General features: G+C 38.9%; 1 protein-coding gene across 4 annotated transcripts in view; it reads left to right on the top strand.

Moving 5' to 3' along the window:
• Window positions 1-19,521, top strand: part of sox6 (SRY-box transcription factor 6) — a 480,402-nt gene that overhangs the window by 293,540 nt on the left and 167,341 nt on the right. For all 4 annotated transcript variants that reach the window (XM_020517374.2, XM_020517366.2, XM_048606988.1 and 1 more), the window contains exon 5: window positions 3,491-3,559. In XM_020517374.2, the coding sequence (XP_020372963.1) occupies window positions 3,491-3,559 (69 nt within the window). The remainder of the gene's footprint in view (window positions 1-3,490; window positions 3,560-19,521) is intronic.

The raw sequence follows: 19,521 nt of genomic DNA, 5'->3' as shown, positions 1-19,521 counted from the left end.
GACCCTTCTTCTGAAGAAGGGTCTAGGCCCGAAATGTCAGCTTTCCTGCTCCTCTGATGCTGCTTGGCCTGCTGTGTTCATCCAGCTCTACACCTTGTTATCTCAGATTCTCCAGCATCTGCAGTTCCTACTATCTCTGAAACCATTTCTAGACAGTGTGTTTCAGTAGTGCTGTTTGAAGATTAAATAATGGCACAGGTGCCATGAAGAATTCTCTTGTTCTTCATCCAGTAGTTTCATGATATCTCTTCTGTCCACCTGAGAGAGTATGCAGTTTAACAATGGCATTTGAATACTGGATCCTCAGACAGCATAGCATACTGCACTGGAATGTAGTCTTACAACATCTCTAGATTGAGACATCCTGACAAACTTTTCATTCAGAGTCAGTGCTGCTACATCACCTTGTGGATTAGATTTTGTGGTAGCATTGGGCAAGCCTGCTGGCTGGAAAATTGGCAAGTGACCTGGTGTTATCTCCTTTGGGAAGGTTGGAACCACTGAGACACTTAAGTAGTCACCAGGAGATTAAAGACAGCATTAAAAACTCCAGGGGTGGAAAACTCAGCTAGCAAGAGCTGCTGGCCTTTTTTGAAAGCCACTGGGAAGGCAGAATGTGCTGCCAGAGCACCTACCAGAGGCACAGCATTGAGGAACAACTCTGGCCATGTTAAGTAATGGTAAGGAGGGTTTTGCAGGGCTGGGGTTGCTGGGATAGGGGTGTTGGAGTGTGGCAGCAAGGGCAGTGGGGTGGTTCTCAGAAGTCCTACCGAGAAGAGATACCCCTAGGAGATCACAAGGAAGCCATACAGTTTTTACCCATCGTAAAGTCTAAACATCAACAGACCTGCCCGCCACTGGATTAAAACCAGCAATGGTATTGAGAGCTTCCCACTGCCCACTTAAGACCTGTGGCACGGAGCAGCAAGTCTGAGCACAGACCTTCCAATTTAATTGTACTTCCTTCACTAAACACGTCATGAGAGAAGTCATAAATTCTACCCTGTCTTTTTGAACTGAATATGAGAGGTTGGAACTGACAGTCTGAGATGGTGAATGGGTTTCGAGACTGAGAAAGAGTTGTGTTGAATTTATAGCATCGAATGACTGGTCAAAGAAAAAAGTATCAGAGCCCAGAAGTCTGACGGAATGGCACTAAGCATGATAACACTTATTTAGAGAGGCAGTGCAGACGAAATGGACAGCGTGGCATTTCTCTGTACTGTGTAACACTTCTATGATTCTGTTTAGCATGAATAACCCCAGGGAGATTAAGCAAGAAAAGTAATCACTGTTTGGAGCATTGAGGGAAAAATTCAGAAAGTGGGAGGCTGATGGTAAAACTAGGATTGCGGTGCTTAAGGAAAAGTGCAAGGAGATGGGTCTAGGAAATGTAGAGAAGATGAGCAAGAGACTGGGAAGCTGGTGGTGGTAGGAATCAAAAGCTTGAAGATAAAGGTATGAAAAGTTTTGAAGATGATCCGGTGTAGAGATGGTAAAGGGAGGGCTAAGGACGCAGCGGTAACTTGCAGAACTAATCCAAGGTTCTCATGAAATGCTCATTAAATCAAAAAATATTAGGGCACAGAAACACTGGAGGATTTTTAACAAAAATTACCAAAAAAAATCACAATTTAGTTAAAGATGTTGCATTTATAAAAATATTATGACTTGCTGTCAGCTGTGGCTCCGTTGGTAGAACACTGACCTGAGTCAGAAAGGTGTGAACTCAAGATTCACTCCAGAGGCTTGAGGAAAAACTTCCAGACTGACACTTCAATGCACTACTAAAGGAGTGCGACACTATTGACTGTGCCATCTTCAGATGATTCATTAAACCAAGGTGCCCTTTGCCCTTTACTGATTGCATTGTGTCCTCACTAAGTAGGCCAAGGATATTCTAAGTCTCCTGACCAATAGGTATTGCTCAATTAAAATCACAAAATCATTTGCTTATTAACACATTGCTGCTTGTGGAAGCTTGCTGTGCATAAATTGGCAACTGCATTCCCCACATTTCAATCGTGTCGAAGTTTGAAAATCTACTTTATTGGCTACAATGTATTTTGAGATGTCCTGAGTTTGTGATGGTCACTATAAAAAGGTGAGCTTTTCCAGTCTTTTCTTTTGGAGCTTATGAGCATTGAATAATACTGTGCTGCATATCTTCCTGCCTCATAATGCATATACACTCAGAAACAGAGGAATATAATTTTTCTTCACTTCATGTTATTTTTCTACTGAACAGAGCAGCTGCCATGAGTTCTGGTCACTGTGACATTCCAGCTTCATGGGGCAGTGCAGAGGACAGCAATGAGGTTACTTCAAGGATATGGAAAATGGCATGGGTTAAGTCTCTATGCACTTAAAAGAGATATCTCAGATAGGAACTTGCAGCAATAATCCTTACAGCGCATAAGAAGTAAAGTTATATCAATTCTTTCAGATAGGTAAGGCAATAGGACAAGAGAGCATAGAAATTGAACATTCTGGAAGGAAAGTTTAGAATTCACACAAAACGGTAAGTCTTTATACAAAGGTGGCCAGTAATGGGAATAGTGGTGAGGAAATGTGTTTGAGGCTAGGACAACTAGACTTGCTAAACAGCCAGCTTGCAATGCTAATGAAAAAATGGTAGGATTGAGAAAAATAAAATGGAATATTTTGGTGTGGGGCAGGGTGTGCATTCTTTAGCTAAACCTGTCTTATGATCTTAACCCTTGGAGGAAAATTGCCGTAATGGCACCGTAAAATTAGAGAACAGTTTTTTCTCGAGTAAGGTCGCAGCCAAAAAATGATCCTTATTAATAATTGGAATTAGTAATTACAATCACAAGCTGATTGCAGCTGTGCTCCATAGTTTGTCCCTGTAATCTAAAGTCAGGCATCCCTCGTCACATCACGGTTCTTTAAAGCACAATTGTACCCACTCCACAGTCACTCCAGAGTAAAGAATGCCTTCCTAAATGGGGCTTATTAGTGAAATCATATTGACAGTCCCACCATATTATTATAGAGAGCAGTGTATAATAGAGCTCGTATGTAGCGCTTGTTTTAATCAGACTCAGATCACCAAGCTTTCCATGTCCAAATATTTGCCCACATGCAAGCGTATACACTCGCTTATAATGGGAAATAAGATACAAGGATACGTACAAAATAAGAAGTTAGGATGTCATTTAGATATGCAGACACGACACAGTAATTAACTGTTGACACTTGTGAATAAGCTAGCTCAAATTAATCTTGACACATTTGCAGACGAGTGATATCTTACAGTGAACACTTTGTAATTATATTTGAAAATGAAAATTAAATGACACTTAAAACTGGGTTGTCATGCTCAATGAAGCAGGAATGTAGTTAGATGGATGGGCGCAATAAAAACAACTTGTTTCCTCCTTGTTGGCAGCCTATTTGAAACGGCAAAAAAGTTACAATTTGATTTATTTTGTGTATTTTTTTAAAATGTATTTTTCCTCTTCTCCAGATCGCAAGACAACAGCAACAATTATTACAGCAACAACACAAAATCAACCTTCTCCAACAGCAAATCCAGGTCAGTTGCTCGCTGCCTTTCCTAGTCCCCTCCATCTTTGTTGCAGTGAGGTCTTCACTTAAGGTATAAATATGTATCTTCTATGGATGAAGATTTCCTGAGCTGGATGTAGCTCTTTCAAATCACTTAATAGTGGATATAAATGCCATTAATATCAATGACCTCATTATGTACAGAAAGGTATTTCAAGAGTGTTTTACAGATGGTAGAAAACAGTAGAATCTGTGGATGCAAGGGCTGAGATGAAAGTAAGATAGCTGGGGAAGAGGCTCGAGAAGGTGACAAGAGGGCATTTAGGCCACGAGTTCCAGAGGATAGGGAGATAGTGACTTGAATAATAGCTGTTCACAGTGGAACAGTTAGAAAAATGAATTAGGAAAGATCTGATAGCAGCAAAGTAGGGAATGTGTTTGGAGACGTATGTGCTGGAAGAGTTTTTTCCGATAGAATAGAAAAAGACCATACAAGAATTTAAAATTGAAGACAAGAATTTTGAAGGCCACATGTTTTAGAATTCTAATTCCAAATCAAGCATTATTGAATCATTCAGCATCTCTAGCCCTTATTATAAGATGCAAGTCCCAAATATTATGACTACAGCTTAAGTTTTATGTTTGGATCATTTTAAAAAAATATGTTTTGAAGTAATGTCAAAAAATTGTGATATCTTCAATACAGTGATAGTAGTTAGAGTCAGTATTCTGAGCTTGGAAACTCAGGTTTCTTGCTTCTGAATTTTATCCATTCTATCACTGGGAAAATGCGTATGTGGATAACGGTTGAAACTAACATTGAGCATTCAGAGTAACTTCCAGTGTCACTCCTAACAGAGGTGCTAACTCATTTAAAATGGTTTAATGGTGGATTGGAGACTGCTGTTTCAAAACACAATGTTGCACATTCTTTACATGTTTGTGCCACTGAATCGTACAATCCTGCTAATTCTCAGACAGGAGTGTTTGGGTAACTTGCCTTTCTCATTTACATCCTGCTAGTTTTCAAATCTTGCTCAATGGTCTTATATTGTTTCTGAACACAACTGATTATGTATGACTACAGTAATAATGCAAGGACAGAGGATTGAATCACAGATAGTGGGAATGGCAGATGCTAGAGAATCTGAGATAACAATATGGCAGTGGATTGAACATTGTTTCACTGAAGATGTAGGTGTCGGTATATAAAGAGAATGCTCTGTGAAGAGGGGAAAATATGGATTGAGAAGAGTAATCCATATTGACTCCATGTCATAGGCTAATTAATTTACCTGATTTCCCCATGCATTTGTTGGAATCAAGCAGTTCACAAAACAGACAAGAATTCCCATGTACAGAGCAGTTTGCAGCATGGGGAGAGTACAGATGAAGCAATCTGCAGCTGCTGGGAGTTTATATGCACAGAAATGTCCATGGCATGAGGAGCGGTGAACCTTGTGGATGGAACGAACATTGTGAAGGAGGAATTAAATGAGTTCGTGGCACTAGGAGCGCTCTAGGGACAGATCAGTCTATTACAGAGGGAAGTATATGGAGAGATCAGTCTACAGTACAAGTGGACCATATAAAATGTGTATTGAGTAAAGAAATCAATGTGTAAGTGAAAATCCTTATACATTAAGAGCTGAATTAACAGTGAACCAGGGAAAATGAGATGAGCATTTCAGTGCTGTGACAAAAGCTCTGTAGGTGGCAGAGTAAGGAAACTCAATAGTAAACTTTGCTTGAACAGAAATATCATTTATCCAGAAAAGTCTTTTGATTAGCTAACTTGCAAAACTTGAAGCAAAGTTCCTAACAGATAGAAAATTAAAATGCGTTGTTATCTTCTGCTTTGCTTTGCTTACCAGGTCTGCAGCACATGTGCTGTTCAAATGACACATTTTATTTTAAAACAAATTCTGCTCAGGTCCTTTTTAACAAATGAAAGAATCCAAATTTACTGCAAATTACCACACTAATTATTTGTTCAGTTTTTGCATTACTTTTCAGGAATGTGTGAGGCACTTTTCACACATACTAGATCTGTTGGGAGTTAGCAAACTAACACCTGTAAACACATTTTTTAACAAATTCTTTGTGTATTTCAGTTCACGGTGAGTTACTCCAGTCTTGTTAACTAAAAGGACAGATGGATGTGTTATATGATTTTTTTTTCATTTTAATTAGATCCACACCAAAAGTTGTCCATACTTCTTTAATCTCTGGTCTGATTGTAAGTTATGTAGGAGACAAGACTTGCAAAAATTGACTTCATGAGAACCTGTTACACTACAATGGCTGTGCTGCATGGTGTTCCATATTTGGCTGGTAAGGGCATTTTTATGTGCATATCCAGCTGAAGAAGTTCCCAGATTCGACTCCCACTCTCGTATTCAACTGGGGCAGCAACAGGCTTGCTATAGCTGGCTTCAGTTTCCTAGTTTTCCACAAAAAAAGCAGGTCTGTATTTGTCCAATTGTCCTTGAGAAGGTGTTTGTGACCCACTTTTGGAATATTGCATTCAGTTCCGGACTCTCTGCTATAGGAAGGATGTAGTTAAACTTGAAAGAGTAAAGAATAGATTTACAAGGATGTTGCTGGAGTTAGAGAGGTTGAGCTATAGGGAGAGACTGAATAGACTGGGGCTATTTTCCCTGGAGCGGTGGACGTTGGGGGTTGACCTTATATAGGTTTATAAAATCATGAGGGGCATGAATAGGGTGAATAGCCGAGGTCTTTTTCCCAGGTTAGGGGAGTCCAAAAGTAGAGGGCACAGTTTGAAGGTGAGAGAGGAAAGCGATAAAAGGGACCTAAGGGGCAACGTTTTCATGCAGAGGGTGGTGCAAGTATGGAATGAGTTGCCAGAGGAGGTGTGGAGGCTGGTACAATTACAGCATTTAAAAGGTATTTGAATGGATACATGAATAGGAAGGGTTTAGAGAGATATGGGCCAAATGCTGGCAAATTTATGATATCTGGTTGGCATGGACAAATTGGACCAGAGAGCCTGTTTCTGTGCTGTACAACACTATGATTCTATGACTGTATGACACTGCTGCAGTCAGTGTGGTGCAGGTAAACTCACAGGGTAGGAAGAGCATTCCAGGATTTTGACCCAGCGACTGTAAAGGAACAGCAATTGGCAATATAGTTCAAGTTAGGATGGTGTGCGGATTGGAGGGGAGATTGAAAATTATCGTGTTTCTGTGGATCTGCTGCCCTTGTCCTTCTAGGTGCGAGAGGTTCTGGCACTGGAAGATCATTTCAAAAGACCCTTAGAGAGATTTTGTATACAGTACACATTACTACCCCTGTGCATCAGTGATGGAGAGAGTGAATGTTTAAATTGGTGGACATGGTGCTGATTAAGTGGGCTGCTTGTTTCTGGATAGTGTCAAATTTCTAGTGACATTGCAGCCACACTCATCGAGTGTTCCATCACACCCTTGTCTTAATTATGCATGCAGATGCTGGGCAGACTTTGGAGAGTCAGGAAATGAATTACTTGATTCAAAGTTCCCAGTATTTGACCTGCTCTTGTAGCCACATATTTATATGGCTGATCCAATTTCTGGTTAATGATGATCCCACAGAAGTTGACAGTGAGGGAATTCATTGATGGTAATGCAATTAAATGGCAGTTTAATGGCAAGAGAAGATAGTTAGGCACTTCTAGGAACATAGGAAGAGAAGAAGGCTATCCAGACCCTTCAGCCTGTTCCACCATTCAGCAAGACCATGGCTGATCTGTGGCCTAACTCCATATGCCTGTCTTTGGCCCATATCCCTTAATAGCATTGCTTAACAAACATTTATCTATCTCAGATTTATAATTAACAACTGATCCAGCATTCACTGCCATTTACGCAAGGGAGTTCTAAACATCTACCCCACTTTGTGGATAGAAATACTTCTTAACTTCTCTCCTGAATGGTCTGGCCCAAATTCTCAGACTATGTGGCCCAAATGTTACTTGCCACGTGTCCAAAATGTAATGTTGTAAAGGTCTTGTTTCCTTCGGGTGCGGATTGCTTCAATATCTGAGGAGTTGCAAGGGGAACTAAACTGTGTGCAATCATCAGTCAGTATTCCCACTCTAACCTTTATGATGGAGAGATGGTCATTGAATGAAACAGTTAAAGATTGTTGGCCTCAAAACGCTATTTAACGAACATGTGTTTGAGATGAATGGCCTCCAACAAACACAATAGCTTTTCTTTGTGCTTGATATGATTCCAACCAATGAAGAGTTTTCCTCCTGATTCCCATCAACGTCAATTTTGCCAGTGCTCCTTGATGTTACACTCAGTCAAATGTGGCCTTGATGTTAAGAGCAGTCACTTCACCTCTGCAATTCAGTTTGTTTTGTCCATGTTTGTATCAAGGCAGCAATGAGGTCAAGAGCTGAGTGGCTGTTGCAGAACCCAAACTGAGCATCAGTGAGGAGGTTATTGCTGTAATGACACCTTCCATCACTTTGCTTATGATCGACAGGAGATTGATGGGACAGTAATTGTTTGGATTAGATATGCCCTGTTTTTTGAGGACAGCATATGGATGGCTAAATTTCTACGTTCACAGGTAGATGCCAGTGTTGTAACTGCACTGAAACAGCTTGACTAGTATTGTGATTAATTCTAAAGCAATCTTCAGTACTATTGCTAAGATATTATCAGAGCTATATACTTTGCAGCATCTAGAGGCTTTACCCTTTTCTTGATATCATGTGGAGTGAATTGAATCAGCTGAAGACTGGTATTTATCATGCTGGGGACCTTGAGAGGAGACTGAGATGAGTTGGCCACCTGGGATTTCTAGCTGAAGATGGTGGCAAATACTGCAGCCTTGTTTTTTGGACTGATCTGCTAGGACCCCTCCGTTTTTGAGGATGAGACTATGAGTGGAGCTTCTTCCTGTTAGCTATTCCTGTTAGCAGTGAATCTCACCGATATATTCACTGGAAAGTGATGATGGACAGGGAAGTGGCTCAGTTGGTAACATTCTCTCCTCTAACTCAGAAGTTTATAGGTGCAGGGCTTCCGCACATGAAAAAGCTATATTAACACTTCAGGACAGCACTGAAGGAACGTGGCAAGTGGTGGTGCCTTTCAAATGAGATGCTAAACTAATGCTCTGTTTCTCCTTTTAGCTGATTGTAAAAGATACAAATTGGTTCCACCAACATTCATTAAAGGTGGAGAGGCAGACCTTTAACCTAGCATACTGTTTATTAGATCACTTTGCTGTCTATTTCATGCTATACAGACAACAAAATAATTTTAAGTGCAGTCACTATTGCAGAAAACGTGGAACCAATTTGTACATCGTGAGCCCCCGTGAACAACAATATGATAATGACCGGAGAATCAGTTTGTTTGACATTGATTATAGGATAAATAATGACCAGATTCAGGGATAAATCCCCTGCTGTTATTCAATTTAGACCTACGGTATCTTTTACAATCAGCTAAAAGGAGAAACAGAGCATTAGTTTAGCATCTCATTTGAAAGGCACCACCACTTGCCACGTTCCTTCAGTGCTGTCCTGAAGTGTTAATATAGCTTTTTCATGTGCGGAAGCCCTGCACCTATAAACTTCTGAGTTAGAGGAGAGAATGTTACCAACTGAGCCACTTCCCTGTCCATCATCACTTTCCAGTGAATATATCGGTGAGATTCACTGGCCACTTGACGGACTAAATTTACCAACGAGAAGAAGCACAAGACCAATTTTAGAAGAAAGACAACTTTAAAACTTTATGTTAAAATGAAGAACTGTTATTTCAAGCTGCAAGTGAAACAAGAACGGGGCAGAGCATCAGGATTATCCGGGCCCGTTTTTAACCTCTGTTCTGGATATTGGCAAGTGGTGGCATGGAGGATCAGTTTGCCAAGTAGAATCATAACATTATTCCACAGAGAGGCAGGCAACATCGGAAAGCACATTACTTCAGGCAATTCTTACTTATCTTCTTGAAGCTGGACATAGAAAACAGCAGAAACCAGGAAATAAAGGAGCTGGTAAACTGGAGTGAATCTTGCAGTGTGAGAAGAAACGTACATAGTAAAAAAAAAGTTTATTAAGGTGAAGTTGAGAATTAAAAATTAGTAAAATAATGTCTGCATTATATTTGTACAATATATTATCGATTTCTGAAGAAATGCTTCCAGGCATATGAAAGTGCATGTGATGATCAGTGAGGCTTTTTTTAATAAACAGTCACTAATTTGATGATTACATAAAGACAGGAATATGGTTGCATGTAAAAACCAAAAATTGTGGATGCTGGACATCTGAAACAAATGCGAAAATTGCTCGAGAAACTCTGCAGGTCTGGCAACGTTTATGGAAAATTATATGGTTGCATCTCTCTGAAGAGTTCTTGCTTTATCTTATTGTGCTTTCCTGGCTTCGTAGAATATTTTTGTTAAATACTATGTGTTATCTGAGTAATCCCCCAGTCAATTGAACTTAAGTTATAGAAATGACTTACTGCAGGTGGAATGGCATGACCATAGAGATTAAGATGGTTTATTCTGTTTGTTGGTGCTTGATCAGTAGGAAGCCCAGTTACATCTGACTGTTGCACACTTGATGAACATTGTTGTGTCATTGAACTGTGTCTGTGTACTGTGCTTGGCAGGGAAAGGGCAGCCCAAGAGTAATTATAATTATTCTCTTTGACTCTGGAGACCGTTCCTTTTTTGTTATTTATCGCGTAAATGATACCCTCTCTACGAGCTCAGTCAGAGAATGTATACATTCCAAATCAACTCAGCTAAGAAAACCTGACACTTCAATGTACAGTACAAGTGTTTGATGTGTCCTTGAAAGAAGATAGAAAATTTAAACAGGACAAACAGGTTGGACCATTACCTGTCATCGTTGAGGTAGACTTCACAGGCATTAGCTACAAATTCATAGTTGTAATTTCAAAAGTGGCACTGTTTTTCTTCTCTCACTGAATGTGTCTTTCCTCTCCGCCCTCCTCCTTCATTAACTTGATGGAGGAATTCTTTTTTTTAAAAAAAGACAGTCCAATATTTAACTTTTATTTTTAACAGGCTACCCCTCATTAACCAAAAGGGCAGCTAATTGAATAGAAGATGGCTTTCGCCTTTTGAAGTGCTGAATGGTATTTGCAGCTGTCAGACTATGCCCACTGCGTCTGTAATTCAGCCTCAGTAAAATGATTTTCAGTGTGTTTCTCCTTGGAACACCAAACTCTAGGTTAGATAAGTATGCCCTTAGGACATTTTGAATTCATTGTAACTAATTTTTTTTGTTCTAATAGTTGAAATATGCAACGGGGTGAGTCTGGAGTGTGCTGGATCCATTCTCCATCATTGTTGTCATTGGCATTCACCATAGGTCCCTTAAAAGAGCAACACCAGCATGATTTTGTAATGAGGACAGAATACTTTACTAAGCAAATACAAATAAGGAAAACATTTCCATCAGCAATGATGGTGGAGATGAAGGAAATGAGTTGCCCATGACTGAGTGGAAGTAGGCGAAATTATCCAACCTAATAAAGCAAAGCACCCACTCGTGATGCAGTGGAAAATTAGATAACTCAGAATTAGCTACCTTAGTAGATGGTTACTCTCTCCAACTGAGTTTTATCACTATAGAATATGAAGATGTGAAGAAAATTCACATGCTGCAATTTGATCTCCAGATTATCAAATCTTTATTCGATATATGAGAGTGACACATGCACTTTTATGCTGGGGATCCACAGAGATGACCTTTTGGACTTTAGTAATTAATGTACTTGTATCAATCAGTTAGGTTAATATCCCTAATAATTCATGAATTATAATACTGGTCATTAATCACTATTAGACACAATGTCAAAACAATTTATTTGGCCTGATGTGGCAGATGCTAAGAAATAGATCAGGCAGACATGGATATCTATACACATTACATCAGTCACTGGTAATTAGATGAATATTGCAGATCAGGCAGGATTTGATCAAGTAACTTTCTTTTTGTAAAGAGTTTTTTAAAAAGTAAAACATAGGTCCATTTAGAAAATTCTAGGATGTTGTGACATTCCTAGACCCAGGATAACCTATGCAGTATAATTTCAGGGACTCTGACCTAGAACATTACTATTGATGATGTTTTGATAACATTCAGTTGCTTTCAACATGAACGCAGATAGTCATCAATTTATTTATTTTAAATGAGTTAACACCTATCTCTTTATTTTCTACATTACCAAAGTGACAATGTCTCAAAAGCACTTCCTGTGGATGTAGTAGATGTTACATAAATGCAAGACTTTCTTTTTTCTTCCTAAATAGCAGAGGACTGTCAGGCATAGACATTGAAGGCTTGATTTTAAATCTGTGCAAATTGGGTTTAGAGTTAAATTCTTGCCTGATGCATTGTCGCTGTTGTGGCAGCTGCAACTTTGAGAATAATTTCTAATATAGTAACATATTTTATTTTTATATTTCTGGAATTTAACTTGATAATAAAAAAATCTTTCATTTGTAGATTAAATTCTCTAATCTATGGAAAGATTGGAATGACCACACAATACACTCAACTCACATCTACATGTTGTTTTATTCGTGAGATACTGCAAAAAATTTGTTCCTATTGAGTAATATGCATTTATGCATTTGATGCATCCTTAAGATGATCAAAACACTTTACAAGCAACTGATGACGTTGGAATTGTAATCACTGTTATGTTAGCAATGCAATAGCCATTTTAATCAAGGGAGGAATGTTGGTCAAGACATTGAGAGAGCTAACTGTTCTTCACCAGTTGATGGAATTAGAGCTTTGTTTCTATTTTGGCCTGCTCAGGCCATGACACACCATCTTATTTAATAATGCAGTATCCCCTCAGCACTGCAATGAAATGTCAGTCTGATTTACTAAATGCAAGCCTCATGATGAGGTTTGAAATGTCAATTTTCTGATTCAAAGATGTGCTTGTGATCCATTCAATCAAGCTGACTCTTCTATTTCCTTGAGGTATCCCTTTAATATCTACCGTAACATTGGAAGAAGAGTAAGACAGCCCCTGCAGAAATTCTACATTTATCTGGGGAAAGTGTGGCAGATGATCAGGGAATCCCTTTAGAAACCTTATCCTCACTCTGTACAATATTAGCAACATAAGTAGCTTTAATAAATTTTCTTGCCTCAATTTTCAGGACACGTTGGTCAAGCAGTTCACTGGAACCTTGTTTTATTCAAGTTATAAATGAAAATCATGAGCATTGGGAATATGATGTATATTTTCATAAAACAATCTGGTTTGAAGCATTTGAAACAAAGGGGCTAGAGTTATTGTGATGAAACCTGATATAAGTACCTATACTTTATATGTTGGTTTGATTTATTCCACTATTGAAATGGTTCCCACCCACCACCTACAAAGTTCTCTAAGTGCTAAGTTGGTTTGTTAATAGAGAATCTCTCCTAAGCCTCTATATTCCAATTACCATTCAATGCAGGGAGCTGTTAGAAATGGTGGAAAAAGTGTCTGTTGTTTTTACATGCAGGATCTGAATTAATTTGAAGGCATTAAAATCATTGAGCAAATAAAGTGAAATTCTTTGAGAATTTGTAGGTGTTTGAAAGAACGTTGTGTTAATTTAATTTTTATTGGCCCGAAAGTGCAGCTTACTTGGAGAGAAGAAAGAATGTCTCTGTATTTAATAAGCAGCCATATGGCAATGGTGTGTTTCATTATAAGATAAAGTGTCACTAGTTTGAGTGTAACCAGTAGGGTGGGGTTAAGGTTCACTTAATCAGTTGTACCATATCCTATTATGGTTTTCGAGGCTACATTCCAGATTGTTTTAAAGTATTTCAGGGTTTACTGTGCATCACTCATTCATGGGTGGGACCGTTTACAGCTTACCCTTTTGAAGACTATCTTAAACAGGACCATTTTTCTTACTCTATGAAAGTAAGACAATTTGTAGGAATTGATTAAATTGTATTTGAATGTCTGATTGATTGTGAATTAAAAAGTAAAAACTGCCGGTGCTAGAATGATTGAAATTAGAAAGAAAATTTGTTGGAAACACGGTTATTGTTTGACAAGTTCACATTTCTGGTGGAATTATTTTTTTAAGAAATGATGGCTATCTTCCTTAAATAACTGACCCAGAACAAAGTGTGGAGAGGAAAAAGGTATGGAACACAAGACCTAAATACTAATGCTGCCAATATCAGCAGATGTTGCATTGCAAGACGTCCTCAATCTAATTGATTAACAGGGATGTTAACTTATTTACTAGACATACCTTACTTGCTTTAAATATGATGAGCATTTGGTAGTCAATATCAGCACCTGTAAGTTCTTTCCTTTAATATTTAAAAGTCAATTATATTTTGGAAGAAAGGTAATTTGATAAGCAAAATTAGAGAGAATTTTGAAGGCTCAGATCAATACCTTTGCTTACTAATTGTTTAATTAACATTGCTGTGAACATTTTGAATCTTTCACATCAACATATACTTGCACATTTCATCCATGAAGATTATGTTGAATCTGTTCTCCGTAAGCTTGGACCAGTTTAATCTACATCCCTTTTAGTTTTGTTGCTGGAAATTATACTGTACTCTTTTGGTCTCAGGCAAATAATGCTTCCCCAGCACGTCACTCGTTAAGAAGACTTTTCTAATTATAGTTCAGTAAAACACGGAATGGCATGTGTTAGCAATATGAGGAGCAGTCCATGAAATGAACTGAGTTCATAAAATGATCTTGCAGCAGTGTTGACCAAATGTTCACGCAAATGATATTTCAGCACAAATCATAAAAATCATATATTATTGTGAATCAAACAATTGTTAATATTATTGTTTGAGCAATGTTCTTTGAATATGCAGTGGAACTGTTAAAGATTATGTCAAGTGCATAATTTACCCCTTGTCAAGGCTGATACAACCATTGCATGATGCATGAGTCCTGCTTTAATTACCTGACACGTCTTCTGAACTCATTGCAGCGTGGTCCAAACTGAGAGTGGTGGCCCTCAAAATCAGGGTAGCATTTGTATGGCATGACATCAAAGATTCCCAGCAAAACTAATGCCAATGAAAGTGAGGAGCAAAACTCTCTGGTGGTTAGAGTTGTACCTTGCACATAGGTAGACGATTGTGTTCATTGTGTGTCAATTTTCTCAGCCCCAGAATATGACTGCAGGAGTTCCTCAAGGTAGTTCTAGTCCCAATCATTTTCAGCAACTCCATTTGTAGATTCCAGAGATGGGGATGTTTGCCAATGATTCCATAATGTTCAGTGCCATTCATGATGCCTCAGATTCTAGAGCAGTCTGTGTCCATATTCAGCAAGATCTGGGCAATGCCGAGGCTTGGACTGATTAAGTGATAGTAACATAAATGTCATGGGTGTCAGGCAATGACTTTCTCAAACAGGAGAGAATTTAACCATTTCCTTTTGACCTTCAAAGGCATCCCATGCCTTTATGAGATGGTTTATTGTAGTGAGATATCAAAAATCTCGTCCCTGCAGTGTTCTCAGAAAAATGTGACATTGAGCTACATAGGAAATATTGCAAGATAGGTTTTAAGGAGTGTTTTAAAGGATGAAAGAGATGCTAAGAGGTGGAATAATTAAACTTAGGCCCATGATAGCTGATGAAGGCATGGATGCTAATGGTGGAATAATTAAATTTAGGGGTCCGCAAGAAGCCAGAATTATAGGTTGAGACCCAAATTCTTGCAGAATTGTAGGGCTTATGAGATTACTGAGATATAGAGGGTAAAAGCACATGGATTGATTTAAAAATAAGAATGAAAATCATACAGCTGAAGTGTCACTTAACCGGGAATCAATGTATGTCAGCAAGCAATGGATTGATGGAAAGATATACTGGCATTAGAGGAGTCCAGGGAAGATTCACTGGGATTATCCTTGGTATGGAGGGATTTTCTTGTCAAGAGGTATTGAGTTGGTTGGCTCTATACTCAATGGACTTTGGGACAATGAGAAAAATATCTCATTGAAACATACAAGCTTCTTTGGGGGCTTACAAGGTAGATACTAAGAGGTTTTTTGCAGTTGTGGGAGAGTCTAGGACCAGAAGGCATAATCTCAGAGTGAGGGATTGTTTATTTGAATGTGAGTAGATGAGTAAAAATTGTTCATCTTTAGAGGTAGTGAATCTGTGGGATTCTTTAACGCAGAGAACTGTAGAGGTCAAGTCATTAAAGATATTGAAGGCTGAGATAGACAGATTTTTAATCAATCAAGGAATGAATGGTTATTGGATAAAGTCAGGAAAGTGGAGTTGAGGTTTATCAGGTCAGCCATGATTTCATTAAATAGTGGAGCAGACCCTCAACAGGGCAAATGGCTTAATTCTCCCCTGTGTCTTACATTATTACAGTGTATTTGCTGTAATGTAGGACAAGACAGTAGAATTTTACATGATCTCTAGTTAACAATGGGTAGATAATTCCTAGCCAGCTCGGTGTACTTTGGAATAGTTCAACTCAGAGGAAACAGAGTCAGGGGTGAGGGTTTTTGCAGTAGATGAGCTGTGCCAGGGAGAGTCTGGTAGAAATAGGTGGTTTTGCTGATGGTGCCAGTAGATGATCAAAAGCTCAACCTCTTCTTAATCACGACACTGGGTAACTTGTTGGCTAGGGAGTGGACATTATGGTAGGGACTGGTTCTCTTGGTCTTGTCAGTTTTTAATTGGAGGACTTCTATTTTCTCATCCAGGACTGGATTTCGGCAAAGCCTTTCAATATAGACAATACAGAGCTCGGAAGAAATGGAGGTGAGGTGGGGTTAGGTGTTGTCAGCGTATATGTGGGAATGAGGTCGCTTGTGTGGTGCAGTGGTAGTATCCTGAGCTCTGAGCTAGGAGGCCCTGGTTCAAATTCTACCTGCTTGTAATGACATCTCTGAACAGGTTGATTAGAAAATACCTACATGTGGGAAATGATGGATTTTTTGGATTATGTTGCTGAGGAGAAATAGAAAGAGGGTGAAAGATAGGTTCTTTGGTAATCGTCAGAGGTAACAGTGCTGGAATGGGAACAGAAGCCAATCAAATGAGTTTGTACCTCTCAATGTGCACCACCTGGAAGGTTTGTCCTCATAGGGAAGCACTTTCTATAGTAATTGCTATACGAGGTGTTTGAGAAGGAAAAAGAGTTAACATTTCAAGTTCAATATGATTCTTTTTTGGAACTTCTTCATAGAAGCTGCCAGATTTGCTGAGTTACTCTGTGTTAAAGAAACCTGCAAATTCACTAGCCTCTTCCACTATACCCCTTCCACTAACATTTGTTGTAGGAGGCACCTCATTTCTCCAAGTAGCACCTCAGGAGGCCATAGAATGGATAGCAAAACTAAACATTTCATTATAAGCTATACCTGTCATGCCACAGTAAGAGTTCCAATAATGAACTTTAAAACCACATGCTATCCTTGTGCTATATGAAGATCTGAAAATGTTAAAAACAACAAAGGGAAGATATTTTAAATCCAAACAAATATTTGTGTCTGAAGTGCCGGTTTAATTTGTTTTAACCAAGATTATTTTTGAACAACAGTCGCATGAGCGGTCTGGCTACAGTCGATCGCCACATCAATGAGGTTATACCACCAAAGCTACACCAGCAGCAAGCGTGCCCATTCCACAAAGCAAATTGATAAAGAACATGGTCACAAGAATTGAGGGAAATTTTTAAAAAGAGAAAAACATAGTACAAGTGAAGTAAATGACCTGGTAACAGCAGTCGTCAGCACAGAATTAAATCGGATCTTTGTGTATCCCATGTGTTATGTGGATATGCAGTCCTGTGTCGCACAGTAGTTATTTTTTTCCATTCAGTGCCTGCACTATTTATTTTATCCATTAACTTTTGTTTAATTTAACACTGTTGAGGGAGAAAGAGGCCCTCTGATTGCTGGTGTGACTTTTCTGAGTGATTCCGCAAAATATGAGAACACAGCGAAATGGGTAGCATTCATGCATATGCATATATAGGAGACTTCAATTCTCTCTCTCTCTCTCTTTCAAGATGTGATACTGTGGTGGTAACCCTCCTCTGCTAAACATTCAGACTGTACTATATTCCCTGTTAATTGTAAGGGCTTGAACACAGATCACTTGTGCAGGCCTGGATTTACTTATCAAACTCAGACCTGCTTCTCTTATGCCTGCTGTGCAGGGGGAACAGCATCTTTTCAGCTCCTACTATGAGGATGCAGGAAAAGATGTCCTCTCTCCTTATTGTCTGTGGCTTCTGATCAGAAGATAAACTTAAGTATTAGCCAGAGCCGTATGCTGATTTAAGTTGCTGCCTGAATTAATAAGTTATTCTGGTTCCATGTTCACTCAACCTAACTTAAAACTAGGGGTGAAAGGCATTTGGGGACTGGTGACTGAACACTTGAAAGAAAGACACGAAAAAGGACACACAGATTTGCAAGCATGCATAGACGTGTATAGGCATACACACAAGCACGTATACGCAGGCACATCAGAACACAGATATACACAAAGATATTCACAACCATGCAAGCTTACAAATACGAATGTAGATGTACACGAACTCAAGCATGCAGATGCACACAGACACGTGCACACACACGCTGGTGCTTACAAACTGTGACTAGAGCAGAACAGACAAAATGATTTATTGAGTTTTATACTGAATACATAAAGCATAAACATTGCTAACTGTGTGACTGGCAGCCTTGCCATACTGAGTAGGCCCCTGGGACAGTCCTTTGTTCCTCTGTACTTGACAGGCATGTGTCTCTGCTAAATGAGAGCTAAATTTCTCTCATATGTGTGCAATTTTCAAGCCCAACAAAGCGGCTGAGACTGCAGCTATTTAAAAGCTCCAGATCTGGAGGAAGCATTATTGAGAAGGTGATGCTGAAGGGCTAATTGGTTGGCGTGGCTTAGCAGCTGTTTTCAAGGAGAGTTCCAACACAGAGGGCTACCGCACTTGATCTGCAAAGCCATATTCCACAAGGAGGAAAAGGCTTTGATAATTCAATTTAGCAACAAATCCAGCAATGCATGCACTTAACTGGTCTTTAAATCAAGGATATCTTACAAGTACTGTTGCATGAGGAAAGCAATCTCATCAATGAGAAAGGCCTACAGTTTATATGCACCACTGGCTTTAGAATTTTTTTGTGACAGCAACTCATGATTCAATGTTCATGGTGTATTTCCAATCTAGTGTTTCAGCACAGATTTTGAAGTTTTCTGAAGAGCGCCTCTGTGGACATTTATATGAATTACTGTTTTTAAGAAATGGCAAGGAGCTGCTCAGTTTTTTTTGGCTGTTAATATTAGCAGATCTATAACAAGTATGTTCATGCAACATCTGCTATTTTAACAGAAGCATTTAAAATAAATGGGTTAACTTAGCCGTCAAAATTGCAGACAGGGAAATACCAGCCTGCTAACTGTTTATCCACAAATATCAGGAACTGTAGCTTCTAGCTTATTATCTCTCAAATTCATCATGTCCTCAATTAAAAATCCCAGTTATTACGCTCTTGGGTCTTCATAACCTTTTGTAACAGGCACTCTGAGGTATTGTTAAACAAGTAAAAATATCTGTAAAATATTACAGTAGCTCAAAAGGGCCAAATAGAATTAGTAGGGTTTGATTATCCAATTGGAACCCAACTTGTCTGTTTTGGGAGAACATATAAATGTACCTTTGGAAAATTGTTGCTTAAATTCAGCTACGATTGCGAAAAGGTAACTGTCTTCTTTAGAAAGGTTTTAGTGATGTCATTTTTGAATGGAGGGAGTTTTTTGGAGAATCGCAAGAGCCTGTAACATTAGTGACCAAGTGTTGCAGACAAGTTATTAGTTCATACAATTGATCAAAAATAACCCACAATTTCCGATGTGCTCTCAATCTGAGAGAGGTAAGAGGGGGCTAATCAAATCCAAGCAAGTGGCAGCTGCTGCAGAATGCCATTGCATTGA

The sequence above is a fragment of the Rhincodon typus genome, chromosome 17, assembly GCF_021869965.1.
Source record: "Rhincodon typus isolate 14 chromosome 17, sRhiTyp1.1, whole genome shotgun sequence".
In the NCBI taxonomy this organism is placed as follows: domain Eukaryota; kingdom Metazoa; phylum Chordata; class Chondrichthyes; order Orectolobiformes; family Rhincodontidae; genus Rhincodon; species Rhincodon typus.
This window is presented reverse-complemented; position numbering and strand designations above follow the sequence as displayed.